The sequence below is a fragment of the Neovison vison genome, chromosome 11 (assembly GCF_020171115.1).
Source record: "Neovison vison isolate M4711 chromosome 11, ASM_NN_V1, whole genome shotgun sequence".
Taxonomy (NCBI): domain Eukaryota; kingdom Metazoa; phylum Chordata; class Mammalia; order Carnivora; family Mustelidae; genus Neogale; species Neogale vison.
This window is the reverse complement of record NC_058101.1, coordinates 91,356,532-91,377,342: the sequence shown is the minus strand read 5'-3', so window position 1 is coordinate 91,377,342 and position 20,811 is coordinate 91,356,532. Positions and strand designations below refer to the sequence as shown.

At 34.9% G+C, this 20,811-nt stretch overlaps 1 protein-coding gene across 1 annotated transcript in view; it reads left to right on the top strand.

Annotated features, from left to right (window-relative positions):
* The window catches only part of METTL14 (methyltransferase 14, N6-adenosine-methyltransferase subunit), a 28,107-nt gene extending 11,092 nt beyond the window's left edge, over positions 1-17,015 (top strand). Inside the window, exons 6-11 of the mRNA XM_044224120.1 lie at positions 2,126-2,216; positions 3,431-3,572; positions 8,846-8,938; positions 11,282-11,398; positions 12,519-12,729; positions 15,452-17,015. Coding sequence (XP_044080055.1) covers positions 2,126-2,216; positions 3,431-3,572; positions 8,846-8,938; positions 11,282-11,398; positions 12,519-12,729; positions 15,452-15,756 — 959 coding nt within the window. The 3' untranslated portion in view covers positions 15,757-17,015. The remainder of the gene's footprint in view (positions 1-2,125; positions 2,217-3,430; positions 3,573-8,845; positions 8,939-11,281; positions 11,399-12,518; positions 12,730-15,451) is intronic.
* The last annotated feature ends 3,796 nt before the right edge of the window (positions 17,016-20,811 follow it).

Below are 20,811 nucleotides of genomic sequence, written 5' to 3'. Positions count from 1 at the left end.
ATTTGTTGGCTATTTAAATACTTGGGAAAAATATCCAGACTCTTTGCCCGTTTTTTAAGTGGTTATTTGCATTTTTATTATTACATTATAAGAGTTTATATTCTCAATCCAAGTCTCTTATTAGACATATGATTTGCAAGTATTTTCTCCCATTCTGTGGGTTGCCTTTTTACTTTCTTGATGGCATCATTTGCCACACACAAAAAATTTAATTTTGATACCATCTGATTTATTATTTCTGTGTTGCTCACAAGCAACTCTTGAAGTTACTCTTGAAGTAGAAACTGCTTTTAGTGTTTTCATGAGCAAAATTTAGCTGTAGCGTAAAAAGTTATGAAATGTGAAGTGAAGTAAGCCAGTCACAGAACAAATATGCAAATACTTAAGTACCTAATAGGGTGTATGTAATATAAATACAATAAAATAGTCAAACTCATGGAATCAGAGAACAGTGGTTATCAGGGACTAGAAGAATGGGAAAATAGGGAGTTGTTACTGAATTGATAAAAAGCTTCGGTTATGCAAGATGAATGAGTTCTAGAGATCTGCTGTGTAGCGTTGTGCTTGTAGTCTGCAATGCTCTTGACTGTAGTCAATAAAACTTGAAAAATTTGTTAAGGGTAGATCACATCTTAGGGGTTCTTATCACACATGCACAGAAACACACACACACACACACACACCCAGAGGAACACAAGAAAACTTCTAGAGGTGATGGATGTGTCTGTTGCCTTGGTTGTGATGATTTCACGGATGGATGCATATGTCTAAATTCATCGAATTGTGTATCTTAAATATGTGTGTTTTTCTGTGTTGGCTATACTTCAGTAAAGCTTTTTTTTATGATAGCTGTATAACTGAATTTCAGAATCCACCTTTATGTTTTTAAGATACGTATTTCCCCACAGCAAAGATAAAGTACTTAGGAAACTTACGGATTGAGAAGAACTTATATTTTCTGTTATAGAAGAGTGAGAGCTGATTCTACTGTGATTAAAACCTGATTATAATAAAATCTTTAAACTTGTTTTATTTGCAATTTGTTTTATAAGCACTTATTGAAGAGGCTTTAGGAAATCTTTCACTTTTACTCTTTGATATTAAGGTTATTAATGTCTGTACTTTTGGTTTTTAAATTGAGATGCTTATATGATTTATATTGTTAGGAATTTGTTTCTTGGGGTGAGGGGGGAGAAAAACCAAATAAAAGATTTTAGGAATTTTTGATATTCAAAGTCCTACTTATCCCTGTAGTTGCTTAAACAGGCATTATGCTGCTTTACCTAAAATCTCTTCTGAGCTCAAAGATCTAAAACATTTTTGAGGACATGGGAACAGTGAGTCTTGTGTTTTTAAGTACACTTTGTAGGACTTATATATGTTTTTTAAGATCTTAAGCCTCAAAATATATATGGGGATTTGGTTCATAATGACGAGGAGATGTGAAATGTTTAAATTATAAATATTGATTTAAGAAATACTCATAGTGAAAACAGCTTGTCTTGGAGGTGAGAGGTAGTTTACTATTAGGGACCCATTATCTACTTTACTAGATTTGTTCTAGGGTTGTGTCCATGAGCCATAGCCAATTAATTTAAGGTCATCGGCTGTGTTTCTCTCATCTCTACTGTTCTTTTTTCTTCCTATATGTAATCATAAGAAAGAAAATAAATACTCATTTTCTCTGCCTTTGATAACTACTTAAGAAGCTAAATACAAACTTCAGTAATCACTAGTTCATAAGGAGAAAGAATTCTTTTAGCTAATAGAAAGGGGGAAGACATGGTAGAAGGCAGTTGTTCTTTTCTTTCCCTCAGAACAGAATGGCTTAACCTAATGCTGTGAGCAGATTTAACTTAAATATGAGAGATTAAATGGCTTATTAATTTGGACTGAGCTTTAGAACATCTGGGTTTTTGCCTCCATGTGGGATTAGGGTCATTAGATATGAAATATATATGTGAAATATTTTAAAATACTCAAAATTAACTTTTTAAAAAGGACACAAGAATAAAGTGGTGATTGTGTATTGTTGTGTTTTCCTGAGAGGGCTCATAACCTTTGAATTCACTGATACTAATTTCCATCGTATTGAAATTTAGTATTTACTATTTTTTGTCCTCAGGTTTGGCTGACAGATTTGAGGAGTATCCCAAACTGAGGGAGCTCATCAGGCTGAAGGATGAGTTAATAGCTAAATCGAACACTCCTCCTATGTAAGTGTGTTTTTTCAGTTTTCATTCCCAACTTGGGCTTAAAATAGCAGTTCTTTTATCCTGTAGCCTTTCTGTTTGAAAAAAAACTCAGCATGTGTATAATGTTAACAAACTTTTCCTGTGTATGGTAAAATAGATTCATTTGACATTTCAGTGCTGAGTGCTCTCATTTGATTTTATTTTTTTATTTCCTAGATAATTTCTTTAAAGTGTCTCTAAATGTTTTCTTAGAAAAATAATTCATGTTTGTTGTATCTTGAGTTTCTTAAAATGTTTTTGAATGACTTTTCCTTTCAAAAAACAGTTTATTTGTTGAAGGAAGTTTAGAAAACTTAGATGAAGGAAAAGAAAAAATAAAGGTTAATTATAACAGCATTCGGGGATACTAGTCTTAACATACTGGATTATGAAAGTTCATTTTAACCTTTGCTAAACAGAATGTTTTCCTCAAAAATGTGTAAAAAGTCTTTGAAATTAGAAAATCTACTTAATTCACATTTAGCTTACTTTGAACATTTTATACATTTAACAATTTGCTAAAATATATTCTTGTGATTAGTGATTAGAAGAATCACAAAGAAGTCCCGAGTGTATGGAGAAAAATATTAGCAGATTCTAACATTCATCCAATTTAAAAACCTGTTAAAGTATTTTGTGTTTAAATTATTTTAATACTATGTATAAAAAAAAAAACCTTTCAGTAAAGGCTAGTCGTAATTTATACTAGGTGGCCAGAAAAGGCTATTAATATAAACAATTCTACTAACAAATTGATAAAAGAAAATTATACCCATCTTTAGAAATAATTTTTTAGAAGGAGGCTTTTAAAGCTAACAAATAGTTTCTCTAACTTAACAATTAAGAAAAAATAATGTGGTAGTCCTTAGGAGATTCAGATGACGACGAAATGGGGCTCAGAGACTTACACTTATATGGAATTTTAGTATAAAAATGAGAGAAGTACACTCTTGATGTACATAGGGGAATTTGATTTTATTTTGTAGTGTGATTGTAGCCATCTTGTAGAGAAGAGTGTTGGTAGATGGTTTACTGTCTATACTGAGGAAAGATGCTCCTACATAAGAAAGGTATTCAGTAATTAGTTTATGATTACTTTGTACATAGTGTTTAGTAATATTTAAGAAATTCCTTTCATTATTATCTATAAGGTATTTGAAAATCTCTTAGTCACTTTTTATGCCTTAATCAAATAGGTACTTACAAGCAGATATAGAAGCCTTTGACATCAGAGAACTGACACCTAAATTTGATGTGATTCTTCTGGAACCCCCTTTAGAAGAATATTACAGAGAAACTGGCATCACTGCTAATGAAAAATGCTGGACTTGGGATGATGTATGATGAAACTTTCTACATTGTAATTATTTCTTTTTCAATGAATATTTATTTGATGAGAAGATTATAAATATTCCCATATTTTTAGGAATCATAAATATATAATACATAATGTGGCAGAAGATGCAGGGTACATTGACAGTTTTACACTATCTTTGGTCTGATTCTTCTTTTTGGGGCAGAAGTTGAAGAGGTAGTGAGTAAATAGTCTGTGGAAGACTTAGAGTTCGAGTCTTAAGAGTCCTTGGATGTATAAGTAGGAGAGTGTAAAGCCAGAATGACTGGTAATTCTTTCTTCATTTGCTTAGTTTTAGTAAACATTAGAGTATAATACATATATATATATATATATATATATATATATATATATATGTAAAACATGATTTCTTTTTAAGGAACTTATGGTATAGTGGATAAAAAAGATACATAATTTCAGTATAATTGTGATAAAATCACATTTTCCTAAATAAAATTAGGCAAGCTGGTAACTTCAGTCAGTTACATAAAGTTATCTGTTTTTACTGATCAATAACAAAAATAAATATTTACTGAGCACTACTCTGTGCTAGGCAATGTGGTAGGTACTGGAGATTCAAAGGTGAATAAACCCTGGTTCTTGGACTTAAGGAGAATGTGGTTTAATGGGATAAATATTGACCTAAATAGATAATTGCATTATTATTTTGTTAGTTCTATAACAGAGGACTGCACAAGATGATCTGAGAAAAACTAACCAAGCCTTGGAAGATGGAGTACATGAACAAAGAGGAGGTGACGCATTAACAGTATAAATACTAGTTGTAATTGGCCAGATAAAGAAAGGGATAGGATGGTGATTCCAGATGGAAAGAACAGTAAGAGCAGAAGGGATGGAGACAATATCTGGTTTGTAGGTTGATGTTAGAACATAGATTGATCCTTTCTTGAGATGATGTCTTCTTAGAAACTTAAACTTTTATCCTGAAGACATTAAGGAGTCTTTGAAGGGCTTTAACCGGTTTAGTTCAGTGGCCAGATTAGTGTGTGGAGTATGGACTAGAGGAAAAGTCTGGAAAGGGGAGAGCAGTTAGAAGACTGTTGCAGTAGCCTAGTTAGGAGATGAAGGGACCATAAATAGGGGAAATGGTAGTAAGAATAGAAAGGTGATAAATTCAGTAATGTGTAATAGGTACTGTGGTGAGCTCTAGTGATTGGAATGAGGGGGGAGAGTTAAGGATGATTTGAAGGTTTTAAGTCTTGGGATAGGTGGGTTGATTTTTCACCACTTGAGAAAGAGTGAATTTAAGAAGAGCTGGATTGGAGGGATTAGATCATATTGAATGTGTTGATTTTGAAGTATATGTGAGACATCGATGTGGAGGTTGTAATAGGAATATGTCATTCAAAGGACAGATCTGTGTCTCAAAATACAGATTCAGAAGATGAGTGCATCAAGCCTATGAGAATAGACAAATTTGTCCTAAGATAGTGTCTTAATTAAGATAATATGTGGATTGACAGTAAAGCCTCAGGAAACTTTTATGTTTAAGAGGCACATGTAAAAGAGAGGTCAAAAGAATGGGTCAGAGATAAATAAGGAAAACCAAGAGTATAAATGTCATAGGGGCCATGGGAATAGGGAATTCAAGGAGACAGTAGGCAGGAGTGTTAAGCACAGAAGTGAGGTTGGGAAAGGAAAGGACTGACATCTGTCAAGACTGGTGTTTCATAGGAAATGGTGCTGAATCCTTGATGTCCTCCTGTGTTAATGATAGTTAACTTCTATTATTTAATCTTCAGGATATACCTATGGTTTTTCTTCCTTGAAGCTTTTCCTTTCATCTCAATCCCTCAGACATTTTTATTTACATATTTATAGATATTACCACTTTGAAAAGGTTTTTCCCACCCTCTGATAATAAATGTAATTTGTACTTATTGAAATTCAGAAAGGTAACAGTATATAGTATTCTAAAGGCGACGCAAAAGACATAATACTCTTGATATTTATTGCTGGGAATTTTCCAGATAGGTTGCACAAATTTACATTTCTTTCAGCTGTGTTTAAGAAACATCTGTGTAGCCATATATTCATCAAAATTGACTAGTAATATAAAAGCAATCTTTGTGACCTTAATCAAAGGAAAGAAAATTGAAAAAACATCTCATTATGTCTTTGATTATTGTAGTTGATTCTTGAACAATGTGGATTTGAACTGCACGATTTCAGTTATACATGGATTTTTTACAGAAAAGTAGTGTAAATATATTTTCCCTTCCTTAGGATTTTCTTAGTAACATTTTCTTTTCTCTAACTTGTTTTAAGTATAGAGTGTAAATACATATAACATATAAAATGTGTTAATTGACTGTTTATGTTATTGGTAGGGCTTCTAGTCAACAGTAGGTGTAAGTAGTTAAGCTTTGGGGAGTCAGAAGTTATACTTGCATTTTTATGTGGGGTATGAGTTGGTGCCACTAACCCCTGCATTGTTCATGGGTCACCTGAAACTAGGCTGAACTTTATTTTCTCTGGCCAGTCTCTAAGGTTTGGTGAGTAAAGGCACAAGAGCTTCAATTATATGTGACAGACTAATAGAGTTTTTGAAATAAAGGAACTCTTTTATATGTATATTCTTTTTTCTTTTTTTTTTTTCTGATTGAAAATTTTTTTTTAAATTTTTTTATTTTTTATAAACATATATTTTTATCCCCAGGGTTTTATATGTATATTCTTGATTTCAGTTTAATTTTACTGAACAGCTCTGGCTGGCATAGTTGAAATGTTTGTCTGGCCCTTGAGCCCTAAGTTCTTAACCTTTATGTGATAATATCCTAAAGAAAGTGCCAATAGTTAAACCAATATATAAAATGTAAATAAGAAAGAGGATTTCACAGGTATTCTTTTTTACATTAGAGAGTCAGTAGTGGTCAGCCCATTTTGGCAAAGAACATAAGGACTTATTTAAAATACCAACAATTAGCATTTAGAACTGCAGTGTCAAGAGAATAATTTGCTTAATGTTCTTCACTAATGTGTGACATCACTTATTTTTATCTATTTCATCTATAAACATGTAGGAATATGTGTGTGTTACATAATTACTTATTCATATTCTTTTTTTTTTTTTTAGGTTTTTTTTTTTTTTTTTTTGACAGAGCGAGATCACAAGCAGGCAGAGAAGCAGGCAGAGAGAGAGGAGGAAGCAGGCTCCCCGCTGAGCAGAGAGCCCGATGCGGGCCTCGATCCCAGGACCCTGAGATCATGACCTGAGCCGAAGGCAGCGGCCTAACCCACTGAGCCACCCAGGCGCCCACTTATTCATATTCTTAATGAGAGTATTAGATGAGAGATTTCAAGATTTTAAAAAGTCAGAATATAAAACTCATTAGGTTTATACATATTGTCACGTGTTATTGCTGTCAAATAATATTTTTCTTTTTAGATTAAGTTAGAGATGGTAAGCTTATAACTTAAATGGATCTGTTACTAAAGTTAATATTTTTTAGGGGCACCTGGGTGGCTCAGTGGGGTAAAGCCTCTGCTATAAGCTCAGGTCACGATCTCAGAGTCCTGAGATTAAGCCCCACATCAGGCTCTCTGCTTGGTAGGGAGCCTCCTTTCCCCTCTCTCTCTGCCTACCTCTCTGCCTACTTGTGATCTCTGCCTGTGAAATAAATAAATAAATCTTAAAAAAAAAAAAAAGTTAAGATTTTTTTAAATAAACGAAACATAAATATTTGCTTAAACTATGGTCTCTGAAACTTAACTGTGGCGGAAAACTGGAAGAAAAAGAATATCATATAAAATGGTTGGTTTTACAATTTTTTATGTGACTGTGGAAATTTACAGATTTAATTATTTGAACTTTTTTTCAATGTGACACAAAAGGGAAACATACATATACAAGGGAACCACATATAAGGGAACAACACATACAAAGGAAACAAAATTATACATTAATTTTTGTTGCAAGTTTTTATTTAAATTCCACTTAGTGTACATAGTATAATATTAGTTTCAAGTGTAGAATTTAGTGATTCATCATTTACATACAGTACTCAGTGCTCATCACAACCAGTGCCCTCCTTAATGCTCATCATCCATTTAGCTTATCCCCTGCCCACCTCCCTTCGTCAACCCTGTTTGTTCTCTATAGTTGAGTCTATTTTATTTTTGCCTTTGTTTGCCTTTCTCTGTTTTTCCCCTCCTATGTTATTTGTTTTGTTTACTAAATTCCACATATGAGTAAAATCATATATTTGTCTTTCTCTGACTCATTTTGCTTAGCATATTCTGTAGCTCCATCTGTGTCATTGCAAATGGTAAGATTTCATTCTTTTTTTTACGGCTGAGTAATATTCCATTGTAAATATATCTCTCATCCATATCTCTTCATCAGTTGATGGACATTTGGACTCTACATAGTCTGGCTATTGCTGATAATGATGCTAGAAACTTTGGGTGCATGTGTCCCTTCAAATCAGTATTTTTATATCCTTTGGGTAAATACCCAGTAGTGCAATTGCTGGATTGTAGGGTAGGGTAGTTCTAGGTTTAACTTTTTAAGGAAACTCCGTACTGTTTTCCAGAGTGTCTGCACCAGTTTGCACTGTCACCAACAGTTAAGGGTTCCCCTTTACTCACATCCTTGCCAACACCTGTTGTTTCTTCTGTTGTTAATCTTAGCCATTCTGACAGGTGTGAGGGGGCATCTTACTGTAGTTTTGATTTGTATTTCCCTGATGATGAGTGACTTTGAGCATCTTTTCATGTGGCTTTTGGCCATCTGTATGTCTTCCTTGGAAAAATTAGACTATTTTTTGGCATTTCAGACTTAAAGTGTTCATTATAATGAAATGTGCATATTTATTTTATATAGAACTTACGTAAATACTGGAAACCAAATCTTCCCCAAACATTTGTTATATTTCATTTTAATTTTGCTCCTAATTTGGGGGTAATTTAACCTCTTCCTATTTCAGTTTCTTTTTCTATAAATCATGAAGGGCTGCTCTCAAGCTACATCTTACAGAATTTCATCCTATGAACATGGTCCCCCCGTAACCTTTTTCTGTATGAAATCGTGTGTGTGTGTGTGTGTGTGTGTGTGTGTTTGTTTTCTTAATATAGAATAAGAAAATAGAATAATTTGTAAGGATAAAATTTATTTGCTAATGAAAATTAGTACATTTAAATAACACATCTGCTTAAAGTCCTGATAAATCTCAATGGTTGTTCTTTTGGATTTAGGATGATTGGGAAAATGCAGTATTGTTTTGGTTTCCCACAGATTATGAAGTTAGAGATTGATGAGATTGCAGCCCCCCGATCATTTATCTTTCTCTGGTGTGGTTCCGGGGAGGGATTGGACCTTGGAAGAGTGGTAAGATGGTTTTTTTAAATTGGATTTTTAATTCATAAGAAAAAATATAAAAAGTTTGAAGATAGATGTTATTCTGTCCTTTGTTTCTTGAACAGTTGCTAAAATACTCAAAAGGAAAAAATATGTTCAGAAAAGAATGCATGAAAGGCAGTACTCTTCAGTTAACTAGCACTAGGGTTCAGTAAGTCCCAATATAATTTGTTACAACTTCAGAACAGTTTAGACATTTGAAACTGCAGCTCAAAAACAGGCTGCTTAGTATTATTTGCTACTCATTATAAGTAGCTAGAAGGTACTCTTCTGAATAATATTAACTTCTGAATTCCACATAGAAACCAAAACAAATTGGAAAAATAACATGGCATCTTGGACACATGGTTTGAATGATCAAATGAGAGTGAGAAAGAAGTTACATAACACCTGTATTTATTTTAAGCATCTTGTATTTCCTATATTTCAGGACTTTATTTTTCTTATTGCACTTATTTTGGATTTCTAAATGGAAATAAAGTAGCATATGCCTTTTTATCTAAGAATCATAGGAGCATGTAGCTACGTATTAGAAGGCTTCATTCAGTTTTAGTCTCAGTTCTGCTGTCTAGTAATGAAACTTTGGGCAAAGAGATTTCTACTCTGGTGGGTTTCAGTTTCTTCACTTGTTACTAGATGACACCTTCCATTTTTAGGATATATTATTTGTTATACAGCAGATAATCTCACTTAAGCCTAGTAATTTTAGCAAGTGTCCATTTGACAGGTGAAGAATTTAAGTAGGATTATTTTGAGATAAATTTATGCTAAAATCCTGAAATTCTGCAGTTACTTTGTATTCTTTATATAAATAACAAGTTTGAGACTGTTAGATACATCCTTGCTTGTGTCTTTTATTAATTCCAATGTAAGACTATAACTGCATTCCAATTGGGTATCTATTTTTTGCTGGGACCTCTCCAAGAAGCTCTGGAAAAACTAAGAAAATAGAAACATACTGTATGTTTTTATAGGTATACCTTTTAAAGCTATACCTTTTATAGCTGCTAATGTCTGGCTTTGGGCTTGCCTTCCACCTCCCAAATTAGGTTGAAAATGATTAGGAGGTTTTATTGTTTATGTAGTAGTCTGTCATATTGGTGAAAGCAGATTTTGGCCAAAAATTATTGCAAAAATAATTTAGCATTAGAAATTCTTACAGGCTTTTTGTTAAATTGATTAGGGCATGAGGATTTAGACCCTTGTGGTTTATAATGAATATCCAGCGCAAAACAAATAATTGGCGACAGGAACAGATACTGATCTTGATTTTTGAGATTTTAAAATAAAAATCCAAGTTTCATTTTGAGGTGTTTCTCACTTTACACAGTAAGGGCATTCCTGAAATGAACAGTGCCAACAATATTCTACTGCACAGTTTAGTTATTTTTCCCCTACTTTCCTCTTAGATCATTTGGGGAGGGGGTATATCTTATGTTTTTATTCCCACCAGCTATGCAGCACATGCATTGGGTAGTGGGCCCTCATTATGCCACTCTAAGCAGTGTATTAGCAAGTATTTGTTACATGTTCTTATATAACAGATTCTAGGACACTAAGGGTCAGATCTCTATTTTCTAGATTGTATAAAGATGAAAGTATAGTTTTATCCAGTAATGAGCTATACACTGAAGCTGAAGTTGTTAATATTAAATATATAAAGATAACCCAAGACTCTCATTTGAAAAGAGGCTATCAATTAAAATACTTAACGTAGTTTTTAGCTTTGTCAGAGGATAGAAAATTGAGGAGCTAGGAATCAAATTACCTGTTGAATTTTATGATTAAAGAGGGGGCTAAGTGTTTTATGGTTTAAAACCCCCTTTCGGGGCACCTGGTGGTTCAGTGGGTTAAAGCCTCTGCCTTTGGCTCAGGTCATGATCCCAGAGTCCTGGGATCAAGCCCTGCATGGGGCTCTCTGCTCGGCAGGGAGCCTGCTTCCCCCCTCTCTCTGTCTGCCTCTCTGCCTACTTGTGATCTCCGTCTGTGAAATAAATAAAATCTTAAAAAAAACCAAAAAACCCTTTCTATTGATTCCAGTGGAAGTATTAAAGAATTGGAATATTAGTAAAATTCTGTGTTTTCATATTTAACTTTATATATTATATTAATATCCAGAATATGTCTATGCATGCTGTATATTGGCTGCTTAAAGACTGGTTTTTCTTTTTTTCTATTTCTGAATTAAAAATTACTGTCACATCTTAGAATTTAGTGTCTCAAACCTCTAGGAAGTTTTTTAGTGCTGGTTGGTTATTTTAACTTTTGTTTATTTCTTTTAACTTAGGATTTCTTTTTTTAAATTCTTTCTAGTGTTTACGCAAATGGGGTTACAGAAGATGTGAAGATATTTGTTGGATTAAAACCAATAAAAACAATCCTGGAAAGACTAAGACTTTAGATCCAAAGGCTGTCTTCCAGAGAACAAAGGTATTTCCTTTACTGTTTTGTTATCTTTATTTTCATTATTTTCCTTCAGGCTTTTCCAAATGACTGTAGACTATTTAATTTTGGTAGAAAGGCTCTTTTCTTAGATTTGTACAAATGGCATTGAATGTTATAATAGTACATCGTTTAATTTTAAAATATTCACCTTGTTAGCTCAACCTTCACTGTGTTAGAGAAGGTAATATGTATTCTTGTGTGTTCCAAACTGTTGTAATTCTAAGTCAGTATGGACTTTTGGTACCTCTGACCCCTCCAGATTTTCTCCCTTTCCCTGGGCCCAGAAAAAAGAGATGGCAGCAAGACTCTCACAGCTGGTTGGCTTAGAGGGATATTTTTATCCTTCTCTTTTTCCTACAAAAGAATCCTAAGAACCTACACAAGAACCCCTGAGAACCTCTGCTCCATAAAACTGCCCTGTTACTCTCAGGCTTTAAAAGTTTGTCCTCCATTCTTTCACTCTTTAGGGAGCAACTGGTGGGAGAGTCTTTCTTATTAAATTTTTCCTAGACTGGAAAGTTCTTTTCAAGGAACCTAAGTTACCCTTGCCATAGTTCATGGAGTCAATGAGAGATTAAATTTATTTAACCCATATGCCTGCCATTTAGATTAGAGGAGGTCAAAAAAACAAAAAAGTAAATTGATTTTCTCATTTTTTTATGTTGATTCATTAGAAATCTGTATACATAATTAAAGTCCCCTTTCCATATAAAAAGACTTATATCTTACATATCATTTTGATCTTGAATCATATATGAAGCCCATTATAACAACATTTTAAGATTCTAAGGTCAAGTGTCATGCTTCCATAACTGGAGAAAACAAGTTAATTATCTAGTGTTGCAGAGGAAAAGACTCTGTGGTCATTGACACAGTTCTAAAACATCATGGCCCCAAATTTGATACTGTCATGTCTAGCTTCCCTGGCAGTCTTCTCACATCTGGAAGTCCAGGTTTTCCTATTGTGTTTTTGCCGATAGAACTCTTCCCCACAGATTTGGAGAAACGAAGCTTGTTTTGGAATTTGGGACATCAGAAATGTAAAATGTTAGGAAATAAGACTGCTGATGAAGAGAATAATTGGTCTGCTCTTGCTTTTATTTAGGAACACTGCCTTATGGGGATCAAAGGAACTGTTAAGCGTAGCACAGATGGGGACTTCATTCATGCTAATGTTGACATTGACTTGATTATCACAGAAGAACCTGAAATTGGCAATATAGAAAAGCCTGTTGAAATTTTTCATATAATTGAACATTTTTGCCTTGGTAGAAGACGCCTTCATCTATTTGGAAGAGATAGTACAATTCGACCAGGTAGGACCTTAGAAAATCTTTAAAAAACTTTATCACTCCTGGTGATATAGGTGTTAAGAAATAGTACACAGTGCTGTGTTAAATAAAATTCTTGTGATGTGTTTGATTCCTCTTGCTGTACTTCACATATGCCAAACCCATTCTTGTCTCTTCATGGTCCTCTACTTTCATTCAAACACCTGACAACCTTTTCTCACAACTCTTGTCTAAACTGGCCACCTTCCCCTTATACGCCTCCCCCTCAACTTTCCTCCTTCCAACACGCTCTTTCCCCTTACTCTGTTTTCTTTTTCTTCTTAACACTTATCATTAGATGAACTGCAAGTTCATTTGGGCGTATGTTTTAGTCAGTTTCTTCAGCATACAGTCTCATGGAAGGCAAATGATGTCTTATTTACTTATTTCTACCCAACATTCAGATGATTCAGTAAATAACATATTGAAGAAATGCGTAAGTGAATGGTTAAATAATCCCACAGAAAATAACCATATGTTTGTGAAGTACAGATCTTGGCTCAATTAGAAACTAAAATACCTAAGCTTGTTTGCTTACATGTATAGTGGTGTTGTCTTTTCAAAGTTTTAACTTTTTATGAAACCAATATAATGTGAATTTACTACTTTGAAAAAAAATGAGTAGAAAATAATTAGACTATTACAGACAAATTTTTTTCTTAAAGGGCACAATTTTTATGTACAGAGTGTTATTGAAATACCAGTACATTCTGTTTTATTGATTTCTCAGAAAATATAAAAGTAGCATTGCTTTATTCATAATATATAAAATCAGTCTCTTTGCCTCAGCATGTTAGAAATCCAGTGTAAAGGTGAAAAGAGCCAGAATCTTGTTTTGAACAGCCTACATTTTATAAAAAGTTAAAGAACTTAGAATAATTGGCCATAAAAGTACCTAAGAATTTAGAAGAAACTCTGATTTTCATTCTAAAAAAAGTAATCCTTGGGGCACCTGGGTGGCTCAGTTGTTAAGCATCTGCCTTCGGCTCAGGTCTTGATTCCAGGGTCTTGGGATCGAGCCCCGTATCAAGCCCCACATTGGGCTCCCTGCTCAGCAGGAAGCCTGCTTCTTCCTTTCCCACTCCCCCTGCTTGTGCTCCCTCTCTTGCTGTGTCTCTCTCTATCAAATAAAATCTTTTTAAAAAAACGCTATATCCTTTAAAAAAAAAAAGTTAAGAAAAAATCCTTAAAAACTTATGTGTATGACATAATCCACCCCTCTTCTCTCTCCCTGCCCATCAGCTACCTCTGTGTGCTGTGATGAGCAGAGTAACTTGAAGATATTTCAGTTGTAGAAACTCATGGCCTCAACTTTCATGAAATTATGTAAAATAGTAAACAAAGTAAATAGTTGAAAGATCAGTCTTTATTGAACATTTATAGTTAATATGTGGTTTTTCCCATTCCAGATGCAATTTAATCAGAAATCATCCTTCTTATAAGCTAAGTTGTATAGCAATGTAGCTGACAAAATTACTTTTGAATACCTATAGAGGTACAACATGTAATGCAAATTCTGAGAAATTGTTTTTATTTACTTCATTTAAGATGTATATTTGAATTGGATGTTGGAGGATGTAATTTTTAGCAGGTTGAAAGGATAGAATGAGCACAGAGATGGGGTTTTATGTTTTGTTTTCTTTTACATTATGATGTTTTGTTATTTTTTTAAGATTTTATTTATTTATTATTTGAGAGAGAGAGAGTGAGAGAGAGGACGAGAGAGGGAGAGGGTCCGAGGGAGAAGCAGACTCCCTGCAGAGCAGGGAGCCTGATGCGAGAGAAAGTCCTGGGACTCCAGGGTCATGACCCAAGCCGAAGGGAGTCAGTCGCTCAACCAGCTGAGCTACCCAGGCACCTCACATTATGAGGTGTTTTTATTTTTATTTTCAGAGGTGGAGATTTGTATGGAAACAGTTATATCTATAGTGATTTTTTTACTCAAATGAAGTAATGAAAAGCATTAATGAAAAATGTGACTGGAAATTTAGTTCAGGTTTCATCCTAAAAGACATTAGATACCATGTATATGAGTCTGTGCTTTGTGGAGAGTCCTAGAAGATTAGGCAGAGAAGTGACCTATTTTAGTTTGTTTTAGGCTTTCTGCTTTCAGAGGGAGGAGAGGCTGGGAGAGCATTACAATATATATGTGTGTTTGTGACATGTGTAGGGGGCTGGCCTAATAGAAAAATAAAGACTCACGTTTGAGGGTGACAGTAGGCATGGAAAATGGAAATGAACAGGAGCAACATGGTAGTGGTTGCATTTCGGGTACCTGTCAGCTGGATTAGTCTTGTGGTTGCGAAGAGTAGAGGCAAAAGTTGATTCCAGGATTTTAATCAGAAAACGATGGTATCATTTCATAAGTAGGAAGGTTAATAAAATTTATTAAATTTTCACTGAACCCTAACTCAGTGTAGTGTGTAATTTTTTTTCTAAGTGCTGCTCTCACAGAATGTGAAATGTGGATGGAGATAGTAAAGAAGATATTTTACAAAAGTTAACAGTCATGAAGATGAAATAAGATGAAATCTGCATAATGACTAAATGCTGTATGTTCTGTTAAAAAAATACTGGATGAGTGATAGGGGCATCTTTATTTTTAATTTTAATGCATTTTTAAAAATGCATTTGAAGATTTGAAGTAGCTCCTAAAGAATTGGTAAGAGAAAAGGAAAAAAAAATCTTTTCTTTCCCTCTATTTCAGGCTGGCTTACAGTTGGACCAACTCTTACAAATAGCAACTATAATGCAGAAACCTATGCATCCTACTTTAGTGCTCCTAATTCCTACTTGACTGGATGTACAGAGGAAATTGAGAGACTTCGACCAAAATCACCTCCTCCCAAATCGAAGTCTGATCGGGGAGGTGGAGCTCCCAGGGGCGGAGGAAGAGGTGGAACTTCTGCTGGCCGTGGTCGAGAAAGGAATCGATCTAACTTCCGAGGCGAAAGAGGTGGTTTTAGGGGGGGCCGTGGAGGAGCACACAGAGGTGGCTTTCCACCTCGGTGACTTTTTAAGACACTGATCTGTTAATGCCTCTATATCTTCTTCACTGTAGTTTGATTTTCAACTGGGGGACTTTGTTTAGCATTCAGTTCCGGCTTGCACTTTGCTTTAATTTCTCTAAGCTGCAGGAATATCTTAGCCAATCTCCCTCGCAGTTGTTACACATATTGTGTAGTTTTATTCAGGAAAAACAGGTCATCCTGCCTTCAGTCATGTGCATGTAACTTAACAGTGCAACAGACACCTTCCATTCAGAGACTAATTTATTCTGATAGATTCCAACTAATTACAGAGGCTTTTGCCTTTTAGAAATAGTTTAAGTGAACATTGAAAAAGACCCAATCTGTAGTGTCATACTAGTGCCAAGAGCAGTTGATAATAGGCACCCTACCACTGCTGTCGTGGCAAATGGAAAGATGTTTGGGAGCCTTGATAGAACGGAGTTGGGACAGATGGTTAACGACTGTCAAAGTTTTAACATTTTCTTGATGAAACAAAGACTTTTTTTTTTAATCTTATACTCAGATATAATTTGAATACTACTGAAAAATTGAGAGAATTTGAACAAAATCAGCTCCTCCTAAATCCAGATCTGATAGGGAAGGTTGGTCCTCCCAGCGGTAGGCAGAGGAAGAGGTAGAATTTAGCAGGCAGACTTAAAAAGAGAGAAAAAGTTCATCATAATTTCAGTTGCAGGTGACTGTTAATCACAATTCTTAAGAGGTGAAGGAGGACAACTATCCAAGTACTAGAACTTTGGTGTAGACTTGGATTGACCTTCAAAGCAGCTTCATATATTCCTTAGCAAAGTAAAAGAAACGAGGCAACAACAGAAAGAACTGGTTAATCAGGTATTTTGAGAATAAAGTATTTGGTAATGAGGAAATGACATCTTTAAACTTGTTATGGAGAAAACAGTATTAAAAACCAATTACAGAAGACCCTCAACTTAAGACAGCTTAGAAAATGGAATTGCAGTTTCCTTTTATTAAAACCATATGGTGTGTTGTTTTTAAGAGCCTGGTTTTGCAGATCGGTTGGTTGTATAAAGCTTTCTTCTGTCATTTCTCTTCCTATACTGTAACTCATGTTTTAAATGAATTTGATGAATGAAATAACCATTATTGTTCTTGAAAAATATATTTTTTATTTTGTGTATGATTTTTCTAATGAAACTTTAAACCCTTAAAATGTGGGAGTCTGTTTTCTGTAAGTGGAATTGCCTTTGTTACCAAATGAAAAAGGACTGACTTAAGATCAGACTTTTGTTTTGGTCTTTGATGCATTTTAGTAGCCATTCTCAGCTTTTCATTGGCTCATGTTATACCTAAAGTGAGGTTATATTACACACACTAAAGACTCAGTTTGAAGATAAGGGCTGAATTATAGAAATAGGGTTGAGATTCTTAATAGCCTGGTAAATTTAATGTACTCAACCTGTTGGTACTTTGTATTTGACTAATGCCTTTTTTGATGTAGATACATAGATATGAATCACAGTTGGTTAGAATTTTTACTGAAATGATCCTTTATTTTCAACGTCAATAATTATAAAGTATCTAGGTAGAACTGCATTTGTCAAAGTTGACATGAGAATAAAGATGATAGATGTTCTAATTGCCCAGTGTGGGTCTTTAGAAATTCCAGTTAGGAAGTGACCCCATCTTATAAACAAGACTCTCTAGTTTGGTCCATACCTGGGCCTAGCCAAGAGAAGGCAGTGTTCTTAGTGCTTACCTGGCCTAGTTACCTGTGAGATGTACATCATAATGTCATCTTACAGAGAATTGGGAATGGCGTTTTTGTAGATTGAAAGTTAAATATGCCCACCATATTTAGAATACAGCAAATAAGAGAGGAGGAGGTCATGGGGGAAATGCAAGGCCTAGAATGATCTCTTTGACAATGTAATGTGGAATTTTTATAGCACAGGATGGCATTGACTCACTAGTTTTGCTACCCTTCACTTTCAATAAAGGTTGGGGTTATCATTTCTATGACAGAATCTGTATTCATTGAGGAAACATTTCCAATGAAAACTCAATAATCTGACCTCTTCTGGCTTTTGATCATCTTTATATTCATTTACATGCCTTACATTTTTAAAAAATTATCTAGGAATTACCCAAAATAAGTAATAGTTGTTTCACTTACAGATTCCTTATTGGGTAGAAGCTAGTAATTGTGAAATAACCTTACATATTTCAGTTTAAAAGTTCTAAGATCAGCACATCTGTTATACATAATTATAGTCCTAAGTATTCCAGTCCAAATGTTGACGTGTATTTTCATTGGTAATAGTTCTTTCCCTATTATGTATTTCCCTTTGAAGGATGGAGATTAGGAGGCCTAAAGGACTACAGTTCTTTTGTGGAGGAGTTGATGATGTCATGTAGAACAAATTTTGTGGTGGGGAATATCATACCCAAATACAACTGAACCAATTAGACCAGATTGATATGGAGATATCAATCCAAGATTAAAATGGCACCATGACACAGCATAATGTGAGAGATGGCAAACTGGGAAGTGGGGATCAAGGGCAGAGAGTCTCATTAGGGCAGCCGGTCACATGTCCAAAGTTGGAATGGATCAGCATGCAGCAGCAGTATACTGTCCTGGTGCTCAGGTAAGTCAAAGAGCCACCTGAGTCCTTAGCCCATAAATCTGGAAGCTTAAACTGTGTGTCTGTCTCTGTTCTGAAGCTGCGTAAGAGTCATGCCATAGTTTGATTTTAAGTTGATGGAGTTTTAATGGCAAGATGCCTGCGTGTTAGTGTGTTATCCAAAGCTGAGATCCTGTGTCATGGCTGTTAACTAGGAATGATTGCTTTTTATGTCTTACAGAATACTTCCTGCTCATTTTAATTGTTCAATTACAACTTTCTGATTAGTTTCAGCAGCTTATTTTAAAACCTGTACTGCTTTCATCCGGAATTTAACTACAGAAGATTTGGTCTTTGAAGTATAGTTCCAAATTTTTTTCTGATTTGTTTAATCTTTATTACCTTGACAGAATTATGGCCTAGTGGAACTCATTCAAAATAGTAGTTTTTGATCTTAAAGTGTCTTATATTTTTGTGAGTTATTAAAAACAAATTTTTGCTTGTAAGAAGGGCCTTTCTTAGAACAATCCTTGTGGTCCACATAAGATTTTTAGCATTATTCTGTCTTTGATATTTGGTGATAGGGACTGAACGTTGACTTGGGGCTCATATGGAGTCTGTCAGTTCTAAAGCTGTAAATCTAGCACTTCGTAGCCATGGAAGACTCCAATTCTGGAAAAGCCACATTATTCCTGCTCACAAGGCCTCTACTCAAATAGAAATAGTGCTAGCTGTAGTGCACAGAGAAAGGTACCTCATTTAATCTAGAAAATTATTTTCTAGCAAACCCTCTTTCCAGTATTAGGCAAAATGTTAAAATGATCAGTTTGTGTGTGTATGTTACACTTCTTGTCTCTGTGACTGGAGGTTTTTTCCAAAAATAATTCTAACTGATGGAGAATCTAGAGGTCAACAGTATAAAATGCATACAGGAACCAAGTATATAATACAAATTGGTGAAACAAGCCATGAATTTGTTTTATAGTGGAGTAAGTATCTTTTTTGACATAACTTTGTTTGCATATTAAACATGGGAATATTTACTCGTTTATCTCGCCTGTTTTCCCGTTCGGTGGGTTTTTTTCAAGTCCTAAGAAAAGCAGAGCAGCACAGAGCACTTAATCTCAGACCCATGGAGACTAGAGAGAAACGTAGGGGGGACAGGAGAGCTCACACCCTGGGTCAGGTGCACATCACCACTCAGCTCCACCTCGTCATCACCACACAGGGAAGACAGTAAGTTTGAGCTATTCATGTGAAATCTCCCTGATTTTTAAATGTTGGCAATTAAATTTGTGTCCTTTGCTACATTTCCTTTTGTTAAAATTAGTTTCGCTAGCTAAATCCTGCATGCATATTTTAAATTCTGGTCTCTAACCACCAGTGACCAAATTTATTTAAAGAGATCAAAAAAGGTTACTCAATTGGAGCAGGAAGCCATCAGCTTTGGAAGCATGTGATGTAGCTGATGTACTTTGGAACATTCATAGAAGATCGCGGATGTAGACTAATACTTTAAAGTGGCAAAAAGGGGCGCCTACGTGGCTCAGTCGTTAAGCGGCTGCCTTCGGCTCAGGTCATGATCCCAGCATCCTGGGATCGAGCCCCACATCGGGTTCCCTGCTCCACGGGAAGCCTGCTTCTCCCTCTCCTGCTACCCCTGCTTGTGTTCCGAAACTCACTGTCTCTCTCTCTCTGTCAAATAAGTACATAAAATCTTAAAAAAAAAAAAAAGTGGCATACAGTGACGGGACTGCAAGCCATTTGTCCAGTGGGAGAATATGTAGAGGTCTAGGCCTGTGTTGTCACAAGACCTACCTTTTATAGAATCCCATACCTATATTTACAGTTAATATCATAAAAGAGTAACTACTTCATTTTTTTTATAAGTAAAGCTTTTATTTTTTAAAGATTTATTTATTTATTTGACAGAGAGAGAGATCACAATAGGCAGAGAGGCAGGCAGAGAGAGCTGGGGAAGCAGGCTCCCTGCTGAGCAGAGAGACTGATGTGGGGCTCTATCCCAGGACCTCGATCCCAGGATCATGACCTGAGCTGAAGGCAGAGGCTTTAACCCATTGAGCCACCCAGGTGCCCCAAAGAGTAGCTACATTATTCTGTTTTGTCTTCTTAAAGCAGAGGACAAAAAATCAGTTTTGTTCAGAGATAGTCTAGTAGTTTATGCTGGTTAAGTTACTAAGGTAATTGCCTAAATGTCTTACAGAATTTGCTGTCATTTTATAGTTTAATGCTTCTCAAGACAACTTCTGGATAGACACATACTTTAATATTTAGTAAAGGAGAGGCTTTTAATGTAAAAATATTGGTTATAATTCATATGAACTACACTGGTGGATGGATTATTTGGCCTTGTACAAAAAGCTAGGTTTATAAGCATGGTAAATAGGAGCTCCATATTATAGCATACTTTTCTACTATTACATCTTTTTTTT